The sequence below is a fragment of the Lingula anatina genome, chromosome 2 (genome assembly GCF_051362555.1).
Source record: "Lingula anatina isolate TDL-2025a chromosome 2, LinAna3.0, whole genome shotgun sequence".
Taxonomy (NCBI): Eukaryota; Metazoa; Brachiopoda; class Lingulata; order Lingulida; family Lingulidae; genus Lingula; species Lingula anatina.
The window spans coordinates 42,823,454-42,835,645 of NC_141768.1; the positions used below are offsets into that span (position 1 = coordinate 42,823,454).

General features: G+C 34.7%; 2 protein-coding genes across 2 annotated transcripts; one reads left to right on the forward strand and one right to left on the reverse strand.

Annotated features, from left to right (window-relative positions):
- The first annotated feature begins 310 nt into the window (after positions 1-310).
- Positions 311-4,593, forward strand: LOC106168143 (ubiquitin-conjugating enzyme E2-17 kDa). Its single transcript, XM_013547100.3, has 6 exons — positions 311-459; positions 1,136-1,199; positions 1,691-1,722; positions 1,899-1,976; positions 2,239-2,344; positions 3,183-4,593. The coding sequence occupies exons 1-6, from the start codon at positions 436-438 to the stop codon at positions 3,320-3,322; spliced, it is 444 nt and encodes a 147-aa protein (XP_013402554.1). The 5' UTR covers positions 311-435; the 3' UTR covers positions 3,323-4,593.
- A 3,236-nt stretch (positions 4,594-7,829) lies between these two features.
- On the reverse strand, positions 7,830-11,662 carry LOC106168145 (ubiquitin-conjugating enzyme E2-17 kDa). The gene is made up of 6 exons (XM_013547102.3): positions 11,509-11,662; positions 10,537-10,600; positions 9,967-9,998; positions 9,666-9,743; positions 8,998-9,103; positions 7,830-8,793 (listed from the first exon to the last, which is right to left on the reverse strand). The coding sequence occupies exons 1-6, from the start codon at positions 11,530-11,532 to the stop codon at positions 8,654-8,656; spliced, it is 444 nt and encodes a 147-aa protein (XP_013402556.1). The 5' UTR covers positions 11,533-11,662; the 3' UTR covers positions 7,830-8,653.
- Positions 11,663-12,192: the final 530 nt, after the last annotated feature.

The window sequence follows — 12,192 nt, forward strand, 5'->3', positions numbered from 1 at the left end:
TCTCTCTCTATCACTCACTCACTCGCATACACACACACACACACACACACACACACACACACACACACACACACACACACACGTATAGATTCTATATTAATAGACAATAACCTGTGTGACTTTCAGTAAATTTACCTCGAAAATACCTTTTTTTACTACCTGCGCTATTAGAAATAGATCCAATTTTGATTTGATTTTGAAAATAAAACGAGAATCCCAGACATAAATCATACTACTTTTAGCACGTTTAAGATGAAAATAATGTGCTATAAGTTTGTTTTTATATATTTGATATTTGTTTTAACACAAAGCGTATTAATATATTGCCACCTTCCCAACACCTCCGCCATATTGATAAAGTTGAGGGTACTTTCCAGAAAACAAATTTAACGACAGTTGAGCTTTCACCGCTATTTTGTCAAAAAGATATAAAATATGGCTTTAAAACGAATCAATAAGGTAAATTAGTTATCTTGGTTGACAAATATGTATGTCTAAATATTGTCTTAATGTTGTATGTCTGAATTTGATGAGTTAACATGATGGGTGGTATTTTAATCTGCATTATGCATTTTACTTCAGTGGACTATACTGACAAGTTTTAACCTTCTACTGAGCCATTGTCGCTGTCGATGAAAGCCCATTTTTCAATCAACATAAGCACGAGCATGTGTAACAGAAGGATGATTTTTTATCACGTTTTAAATAGAATCACTTTATTTGAAGGATATAAGGGTGAATGCCCCATGTCTCGTGCACTTGTCAGTTTCCTTTTTGGCCAAGCAAGTTTCGACAAAATCATGAAAAATTATTCATCTGTTATCAAACAGTAATCTCAGAATATTTGTAATCAGACCATACCAATCTTTTAAGTGTTTTAAAGTTATTACCTTTCAGAAAGTGTGCGTGTTATACATGTATATACTCTTTTGTTTCATTTCCCAATGTTTTCATATTGTACAATTAGTTATATTTCAAGTGTTATACTTCTGTTTTACTCAGAATAGTTCAGTTTCTAACTTCAGTTTTTTTAATAGCAGTTGGACCTTGAACTTCCTCTGATAGTTAAGTGATTTATTTTCAGCCAGTACTGTATATTTATACACAAATATGTGGTGCTTTTTTTATGCTACAGGAATTACAAGATTTGGGACGTGATCCACCAGCACAGTGCTCTGCAGGACCAGTGGGGGATGACTGTAAGTAGTTGAGCAAGAAAAAGAAAAAGTATTAGCACTATTTTTTTCTTCATTGTTGATCATTTGCTGCCCGTGCACCTTTCACTAGTATTAGGGTAACCTCATATCATACTGAAATGTACAATATGGCACAATACACGAGAGAAAATGTCTCTGGATGCAAGTAAACACAGGAAACTTGTCATTCACAAGAAAATAAAATGATATAGAAGCGTGATGTATTATTAGATCATTGTCGTTGAGCCAACTTACAAATTGGTACGCTTAATTTTTTTTTGCTATATAGAAAGGTCTAACCTGCCTTGTTTGCCTTTAATGCCATTCAGTGAATTCTGAGGGAAATGTGAGTGCAATGGTGCTATTGATAAAAGCACCAGTCATGAAATAAGTCTGCTACTCATGTTGCTACTCATGTTGTCACTAGGACATACAGCACAATGTTGTATGATTAAGGAGTCTTTTACTTATGTGATTTAATTTGTTCTTTTCAGTATTTCACTGGCAGGCAACTATTATGGGACCTGTAAGTATATCTTAATGAGAAGAACTTGTGTAATAAATATATGTATACATTAGTCTTGTCAGCATTTCCATTGTTTCTATACGCAAGCCAGTTCTGATCATTACCTATGTATTTATTAATTTACAATGTTCATAAAATGTCTACATATCTAAGTGCCTTTTGTGATCATATTTCAGCCAGATAGTCCATATTCAGGAGGGGTTTTCTTCTTAAGTATTCACTTTCCTACAGATTATCCATTCAAACCACCAAAGGTAAGACTTCATATCTACAAAGGGAGCTCCTAGTTCCAGACAAGACTTGCTAAGGCCAAGTAAAAATAAGTTATGCAAGGTATCAGTTAGTAAGATGTAAGCCTGGCTTATGTCTCCAGTCCTAAAAACATTGTCAGCAATCAACTGTGCCAACCGAAGTGCTGGCCTTCTGTCTTCTCAGGACAGTTTTTTGCCAATCATACTTAACCGATGGTCTCCGAAGTTTTATTTTTCTTAGATATTATTTTATTTTCAATTGCAGGTTGCTTTTACAACAAGAATATATCACCCCAACATAAACAGTAATGGTAGCATCTGTTTAGACATACTGCGATCACAATGGTCACCAGCATTAACAATATCAAAAGGTGAGTATAAAGAAGTAAGGCAAAGCGCCAAAATGCCACTATTTCTGTTAATTTTTTCATCGATGTGTCTGTCCATTTTACAGCTGTGCTTTCTTTTTCATAATAAAGAATCTTGCAGTCGTATGTCATAATGTGTAGAATGTTTTAGATTTAAATTCTATACATGCACAAGACTGGACAGTGAGTATGGCCAATTGGCTGTGGCAATTACACATCGAAATCAGGCAAGTCCACTCAAGTGAATGGTTGCCCAATTGAACAAGTTGTACAGTAAAGCAAAATAATGGAGATTTTATCATAAATCTTAATAAATATCAAACTTTGGAATTCAGTTTGCATATGTCCACAGCCATTTAACTTTGAACATCTACCTTTGCTCAATTTCATTTGAGCATTCTCATTGGTTGACATTGCTCCATTCAGCAATAAGTATTCAAAATGCCAAGAACCCCCAAAACAAAAGGTCAATGTCATGGTTCATCGCGGGGGTGGAGCTCCAAAGATGAGAGTACATTCATTGATAATCCTGACATTTTGTATCTTTCAAACTTATTACACTGAAATAATATTCAAACCAAGTAAGTCATGGGTGAAAGTTTTCAGGATTATGCCAGTTTCAGAATTTTCAGTCTACATTTTGATCGTTTTTTCATATGGTCTAAATGCTATGATAAATTGCAAGCTACATTTTCAGGATTTTCAGTTTTTACAACTTTCACCCATGAGTAACTACTAACTACATACCTTGGCTTTCTTTATTGCAAATGGAGGCAGTACTGCCTCTAAGGTATATTCACTGGACCAGTGCTTACTACTTTGTTGGTTTGCTTCATTTCAGTGTTGCTGTCCATTTGTTCACTTCTCACAGATCCTAACCCAGATGATCCCCTTGTACCAGAAATAGCAAGAATCTTCAAGACTGACAAATCAAAGTACAATGAGTTAGCAAAGGAGTGGACTAAAAAGTATGCTATGTGAGAAGAGACATGCAGTAGCCTATTCTTCTTCTCTTTGTCTTAGTGTTAATGTCCTTTTTTTTCTGTCAAGTCTGAGATCTAAAGATCATCTTGCAACAGATATGCTTAAATAAACATAAATGGATACTGACACAGAATAAAACGTGATGATCATTGCTTGGGAAATTTTAACAAACGTTTTTACTTCATTGTGGAATGATGGGAGAGCGTGAGAAGAAGAAACATTTTTCTTTAGGAATTAGAACTGGCTTCTTGGTTCAATTTCTGCAGTGTACCAATGGGGAAGACTGGTTTATGTGCGTGGATTGAACTGTTTAGCAGTTGGTACAGTCTCTACTTTAAATGCCAATATATATAAATAATCTTTCTGTCAATTATGAAGAGAACTAGATTCTTCTCATTGAACATCCAGTAAGTTGAACTGAAAACTTCAAATTGTAAAAGTTTGAAGATGGACAAGAGACCACAGCGAACAAAAAAGAAATTAGACCGAGAGAAATATGGGACATTTTTTTAATGTACAGACACAGTGTGTCTGTAACTATAGCCATCTATGCCTGCTATGAACATCATTGTGCACTTTTCTCTCTAAACACTTCTCATTCTCAAACTTACAAAAATGATTCTTAGGACTAAAGTACAGCATGACTTGAAAACAAGCCTGATTGGATTCTTTAAGTCATGCAAAATTTTTGTTTTACACATAATTTTTTTAGCACTTTTAAAATGTGGCCTTGAACATCCATGGGCCTGAAGTTTGATGTCAGTCAAATTTTCTGAATATCCATCATGTTACTAGAAGTACATAATTAAAATTTGTGGTGATAATGTAACAATGCATCAACATTGACAAAAGCCCTTTTTGTGTACTGTCATCATTATTTTTGCTTTATGTCTGTACATTTGCCAGCTTTGCTGCCTAGCTGTTTCATTTGGACATAGCAGTCCTTTCATGAGAATTTGATTAGTGGGATCTATACAGTTAACATCTTCCCTATAAGGAAGTTGCACGAAGGTAGCAATAAGTATCCCTGGGACTGACGCATGAGAATGTAACAAGACCAGTATTGTTACAATATCCATATATAGCAATGCCTGCCTTTGCTGACACGGGCCCGTTGCTCTTATCAGATTTATTTAAAAATGATACTTCATACCTATTTATGAATTTACACTAGGATGTCTGCTAAAGCAGGATTTGCAACATTTTTAACAATGACTGTAATTGTTCTCCATCTCCCATATTGAAAGAAATAAACATTTATTTCACCATTTCCTTTGTTGTTTTAGATTAAATCAGGACGTCAAGTTCCTGTTTTTTTTTGAAATATTCCTATTTTTTATTTTCTTGGAAAAACCCTACGATTTTCTATTTTTGGTCAAGATGTTATGTGTCAAATTATGTTGGTTATGGGAAAGTAAAATGTGGCTCCATATGTCAATATTGAACTATCTATAAAGGTTTGGAGAAATATGGCAAAGGTATTGTGTTTGGACCTACGTGCCCTGTTAAAATACAGTGCGAGAAGGTCAGAAGATACCCCAAAACTTAAGTTGACCTTAGACGTTTAGATTCCTACATATATGGAACTCGCTGAAATCCGTTGGCTTAGGATCAAACCTCGACCTGCTGTTCAAGGTATTTTTGAACAGTGGGATACCAAATATGCGATTTCTCATCAAAATGCTGACTTATTATGAGATTGAAGAAAGCTCCAAAACATATCCACTGCAAAAAAGGAACAGCTTCAACGACGGGTTCGCTGAAACAACGGAGATAACTACACTTTATTGCGGAAGAAAATAAATACTGAATGGCCAATTTCCCTATATTATTTATAGTATGTGAAATTTTGATTTTTTAGTGCAATTTATCTTTATATACTAAATAGTTTTCTAAGAAGGTGTAGGAAGGATAGAAACCTTTGCAAACTTTTATAAATGTTAACTTTCGTGCATAGGGCAATAAAATTGGTAGATTCGTGTAGTTGGTTTGTAAAGAATTTGATAATAGTCGTTCATCCCTTACTGCATTAAATAAGTAGTTCTACTGACTGAGGAAAAAACGGGAAGGGGGTTACCACCAGAATATCAATTTGTGGTTTGTTTATGAGCCTGTGCTTAATAGAATAGCGTAAACCATAAAATCAGTGCCCACAGCAATTTTGTAGGCTAAATTTATGCTCAAACCCTTCCTTTGTTAGAATTCTAGTTTAATCAACAATGTCTCCAAAAACCCAACGCCTTTCATATTCCATTTCTTTATAAAGATTTCCTCCAATTTTAAATTTGTCATTGTATCATATAGGATCCAATGATTTTTCTATCTTGTTAGCGTGTCATAACATCTTTCCAAAAGTGCTTACTGCAGTCATCAAGCTTATCTCAGTATTTCCAAAAACAAATATATTACTTATATATCGATTAAATATAGATTAGAGAAGTGGGGCGTATGTTATAATATAGCTTGGAGAATTGGGGCGCATGTGTTACCTGTCAGATAAGTTCTTCTAATTAAAGTAATATGATAATGATGATATATTTATCCAGGAGATCATAACATCTTTCCAAAAGTACTTACTGCAGTCCTCAAGCCATGGACCTAACTAGTTAGGTCCATGCTCAAGCTTATCTAAGTAAGCATTTCCAAAAACAAATATATAACTTATTATATCCCGATTAAATATAGCTTGGAGAATTGGGGCGCATGTGTTACCTGTCAGATAAGTTCTTTTAATTAAAGAACTATGGTAATGATAATATATTTATTAAGTCTAAAATCCACAGAACTTTCAGTAGACTTAACCACGTGTAAAATGGATAAATCTTTAAATCTAAAACGTATTTTAAGATGTCAGGGGATGTCTGAAGATTGGTGCTCTTATGTAAAAAAAAAATAAAATAAATAAATAAATAAATAAATAAAATAAACATCCATGAAACTGGTAGTAACATCGCCATGATACGTTCATAACAAACACTCAAACAGTTCTTTCTCCATGTGTACCTTCTTTGGCCTGGATGTACATGTAGCACTCTGAAATAGTCAATTGTACCAAGATTATTCATTATTTCAATAACTTTTTTTGCCCTGATTTAGGATATAATATAATATAATATAATATAATATAATATAATATAATATAATATAATATAATATAATATAAAAATTGACGTAAATATTTGAATTAAGTACCGGGTCTAAAACATTATTAAAACCTCCACAGATAATAAAATATTCTTTATTAACGCTCAGATAGAAATCCCTTTTTGTGCGGCGTCTGTGCGAAGGCAGACGGTGACCGCAAGGAATTGTATGCAATGGATTCACGGCCTCCGTAGCCTGTACGTATTGTACAGCAAAAAATTTTGACAAACTTTGAAAATCGTAAGCCCGTAGGCCGTGCGATAACATCGCACAGTTCCCGTACGGGCATCGTTCGGTGGACTTGATTATGGTCGAACCAGTTTCATTCCCTTCCAATATAAGTGGTTTCAGGAGACATTACGACAGGAAAAATGGCTTTGCGAAGTGTGCAAGTTAAAGAGGTGGGAGGTAAGATAAAGTTTGAGAGCTTCGGCATCACGTTCGGCCGCAACGGTGGATGCGCAAACTGGTTTTTACACTTTTGGGGGTCTTTAGCATAGGCCTAACTAATCCGTAAAGAAGAGTGCATGTCTTTTACACATGAATTTCGCGCTAATGTAAGAGGCCCATATACATTGGCGCTTGCCAAACCCATATTCCGCATACAAACAAGATTACGACAAGGCAAAAAGTTATTTTATTTACCACGTTAATTCATGAGAATAAGAATAAAACATGTTAATTTGACTTTCGTACTCTGCTCGGGCTGCTGGTGGGCCAACGGCAGGCATTCCGTTAGGCCAACGTTGGCATCAGTGGTTGCCACCCTTTGCCACGAGCTACCTGCAAAGTATTGTAACGTGACTAGGGTACGATCAAATTAAAAATACCATGGGTTAGAAGAAAATCAAAGATAAAAACCTCAATCTTTATTCAACGGAAAACTCAACTTAAAATAAAGTAAAACAATGGTTCAAAACAGAGTCTCTGTTTTACCATGGAATCAAGCCTTCAGCTTTGAATTATACGCAAATAGAATAGTGATCCGATCTATAACGGTAAAACGAAAAGTACTATTCAACGTAGACCACTTTTTACTTAGGGGCCATTCAGAATGAGAAGAGCCAAATGTTAGCTGGTCCACGGCCTAAATATGGCGGACCTACATGCAAGGAAGACCGCTTAATCCTTGAATGGTCTTTCCACCTCTTTTACGCCTCCCACGGAATTTCAGCAGATCAACTTTGGCGTGAAGGGGGCCAAAGTGATAGCTATCGGAAAATTTAACAAAAAATACATAACTTCAAGAAAGAATGGTCCGTGAAAAGTGCACAGCAATGCGGTGGGTTTCAATGACAGACGCTGGTGATGGCTATATGCCCAGACACACAGTCTGTCCATAAAGAGCCAACAACGGAAAAATAATGAAAAATCTTTATTTTTTGCAGTATGAGTGATGTTGAACAATCGCAGGAATTTTACACAAAAATAAATGGTGCAAATCCTGCTGTAACAGATATACAAGTGTGTAAAGTTAAGAAGTATATTTTTTTCTCTTTAAATAAACATGAAGAGCATTTGGCCTCCGATTTACAGTGTCAAGCACAAAAAAAAGGCATTGCAGAATCTATACATGCCTCTTTGTCACTGTCTAATGTTTATTGCTACCTTCATGCATTTTCCCTTTATCAAAGGCAGCACCTTTATAAATCTTTCAAATGAAAAGTTAATGAAACAACGAATTATCATTTGGACAGTAAACGGCAATTATGACAAAACCATTTCCCCGTTTGTGTTGTTTCTTAGTGTTTGTAATTGCGTATCAAACTTAAAAAGCATTTGCAATCATGTGTTTTCAGTTATTGCATGTTCCAAGACTAGAGGATAGATATCCTTCATAGCTCACACAATTTAATTACATTTTGGCATATAAGTGTAATTTATACCAAAAGACAGTGAAATGTTATGACATGTTCATATTTGGCATTGTATCCTAATTTTTCCATTGCATACAAATGAATAAAGAAACTAATTCTTTTGTTTCAATTGTTCCTCCCCTCTCCTATCATTTTAGTGTAATTCAGTTCTTTGTCAAAATTTTGAAAGCAATGATGATGTCTATCCCTTTTCTCTGTCTGTATCCATCTTTGTATATAGTCGACTTTATCTGGCTTAAGATTTTCAAACATTAAGCCAGACATTAACGCTGAAAGAGTAGAAGGGTGGGTTGCTGTAAGTCTTTCCTTACATAGCATACTTTTTAGTCCACTCTCTTGCTAAATCATTGTACTTTGTTCGGTTAGTCTTGTAAAGCCGCGCTATTTCTGGTACTAGGGGATCATCTGGGTTAGGATCTGTGAGAAGTGAACAAATGGACAGCAACACTGAAACAAAGCAAAGCAGAGAAGTACTGGAGGCACTTTGGAATTGCTTCAATGTCATCATTTTACATACTTTTTGATACTGTAAAGAGCCACTAAATATTTTATAATGTCTTCATTGTCATCTTTTTACACACCTTTTGATACTGTTAATGTAAAGAAGCAATAAATATATAGGAAATTTTTTGTTGTCATCTTTTCACTCACCTTTTGATATTGTTAATGCTGGTGACCACTGTGATCGAAGTATATCTAAACAGATGCTACCATTACTGTTTATGTTGGGGTGATATATTTTTGTTGTAAAAGCAACCTAAAATTGAGAGAGAAAAAAATTTGTGAAAAGTACAATTTAATGAAAACACAAACTTAAGATAATGAATTAAAATAAAAGAAAGTAAAAACAATTTCTTTTAATCTACCAGGAACTTAATCTAAAGATCATTACATCCTTATGATACAAATCCCTGAGGCCAGTTCAGTCTCATTTTCATGCCAAGCATAAGAAGAATGTTTACTATTAGAAAACTCAAGAAAATGTCTAGCTAGTGGGGGATTTTCTAATAACTTGTGAGCACGCATAGTGCTTTTGGGCATGTAGATCTTATTTGTGATTTAAGAAACTGGCACTAATAATTTATATACATTACAGGACATTTATTCACTTTTCTTATGTATCGACTTTTTAAATTGTCCAGATTGTTCCAGAGTTATGGTGACTGTCAGGAGAGGAGGAATGAAGAATGGACAGGTGGAGAAAAATACTTTTTACTTCAGGAAAATTTTGTTAAGTATGTTTTTCACGAGAAAATCTTACACTTTAAGCAGTGTAGAACTGAGGATTCCCTTTGAAAAATACACTGACAAAATCTTACCTTTGGTGGTTTGAATGGATAATCTGTAGGAAAGTGAATACTTAAGAAGAAAACCCCTCCTGAATATGCACTTTCAGACTGAAATATTATCATGACAGCCATTGAACATTTATGTATGCATTTTATGATGTATTGTACATAAGAAATCAATCAATGTTGTTAGCAAAATTATATCAATTTGGTTGTATAATAGTCAAAGCATAAAACAATGAAAATACTGATAGACTCCACTTTAATAACAATGTTCCAAGCAACAAATAATCTATATATAAAGAAATCTTTATCATTACTCTATACTTACAGGTCCCAAAATAGTTGCCTGCCAGTGAAATACTGAAAGATAAAAATTTAAAACATGAGTTCAAGTCTCAGTAATAATAATAATAATACATCACTGCTCTGTATATTCTCGTAGAACGAAAATTAATGCTTGTCATTCACTGAAGACAACAATGGAACAATGGCTAGTTTTGCAAATCAATGTGCCATTTGTAAACATGACAAATATTTTCAAAATTTCTTCAAATCTGTTTTCAAGCATATTTTGGGGGAAATGATATGATAAATGTATAGTACTTGGTTTAAATTTTCCACTCGAATAGTGTAGGAAGAGTGAACATAAATTACAATGTGAAAAGAATTTAGAATCATCCAACTCCACCCCCAGGTGCACTTTTATTCTGAAGTGTCCATGCACATCCCTGATATTAGGTCTAATGATTCCCAATGTTTCAACTTCCTTAATCTAATGGTCTAGGAGGAGATAAAGAAAATAGCTAACACACAGACAGACCAAGAGACACACAGGGAATGGACTATCTTTTGTCGCAAAAGTGCAGGGATGAATTCATATTCTCCTTCAACCACTTACAGTCATCCCCCACTGGTCCTGCAGAGCACTGTGCAGGTGGATCACGTCCCAAATCTTGTAATTCCTGAAAAATAACAAAAAGCACCTGAATGCACATTTAATACAATGAGTAATTCTGTGTCATCATCAGAGATCAGGTGGATGACTGATAAGTAGGTCAGTGCTGAGGTCATTACACTCATAAAATGGTATGTGTGACTAAGTGGGAAAATCATATTCAGCACAATTGACATTTGGCAATTCAAAGAACTAATCCTATTGTTTATGCAATTATTCTATATATTTATAAGATACATACTGAGTAAATAAATTATGCTTTTCCATATGAATGAATGAATTTATCAAAGCAATGTGCTAAATATGTATTATACTAGGACCTAGTGAGGCCTATATACTGTTTATAAAATAAATAAGGTATCAAGCATACATCTGGTCTTTCCTTCATTTATTGTGATTTTTTAATAAATCTACCTAAAGACCTTATTTTTGGTTTTGTTTTTTTCTTTTCGTCTGAAAATAATAGGCAATAATTAACGATCAAGTGAATCATAAATCTTGTTTAAAGCAAAAAGTACCAGTTGCCAAAAGAAAGAGATCACGCATGCCATTGATTTTTTTTTTTTTTACCCAATATTGACCCTTCGAAAAAGAAACTGAGAAGGGGGAATCCGAGAAGGAGAAGGGAACCCCGGTGTCTTTCTTTCCCCTAAAAACATAACAGACAACGACCATAAGCCATTCTCAAATAACATTAAGTCATTTATGCTTAAAATATCCCGGTGATTGTTGTAGACCTACATATTAGAAAAAAAATGACACTGACAGTAGCATCGTAGGTATTATGTACAGCTGTACTAATGTGACTTATCTATAGAATGAATGGAAAATCACTTACCATACTACCAAATCTATCTCAAATTGTATATTTGACATTTTGTTATACATATTGAATAATTACGTTTAACAATTTACCTTGTTGATTCGTTTCATTGCCATATTTTCTATCTGTGTGGCAAAATATTATAGAAACCTCAGCTTTTCTCTGTTCAATTCCGCATAGGGAAAGTAGACATGTGCGCATGCGTAGCCCACCCGTGATTCATATTACCAGAGGTGTATGTCGGGGTCGGACCACAAGTTTGGGCCAAATGAAAGGATGAATACCATTGGGTACTTTTTCCGCTAGACGTCATAGCTGCTTAGACGATTTTTTAACGCGCGATATTTTTCGCTAGATGGAATGTAGATATCTCTGGCTAATTCGTGGCACGATTCTCTGCTGGAGAAAAGTGCACCCAATAAATCCGTTTCAGAAGCATAGCGGTGTTATAAATTTGTACAACACGTATTCACGAATGCGATTTGAATTGTTCGAGTTTTGTCGTAGACTAGTCGACTGACTAGTATGCGTCTTTTCTAATGTCGTTTTTTCTGGTTTTAGGTTCACTTAACCTACCAAGGAGACAGCCGAGCGTGGGTTTCCGTTTTCTTTCAACCTGTCTCATTACCGCGCCAGTCTTTCCCCACGTACTTCATTTTATAGTAACATTAGGCAGATTAGGGTATTAGAGTCTGATTTAGACTGTAGTAACTCATTCATGAATAACTTGCAACAAATTATGAGCACGCTGAACCATGGTCACAGATTGATTTTTT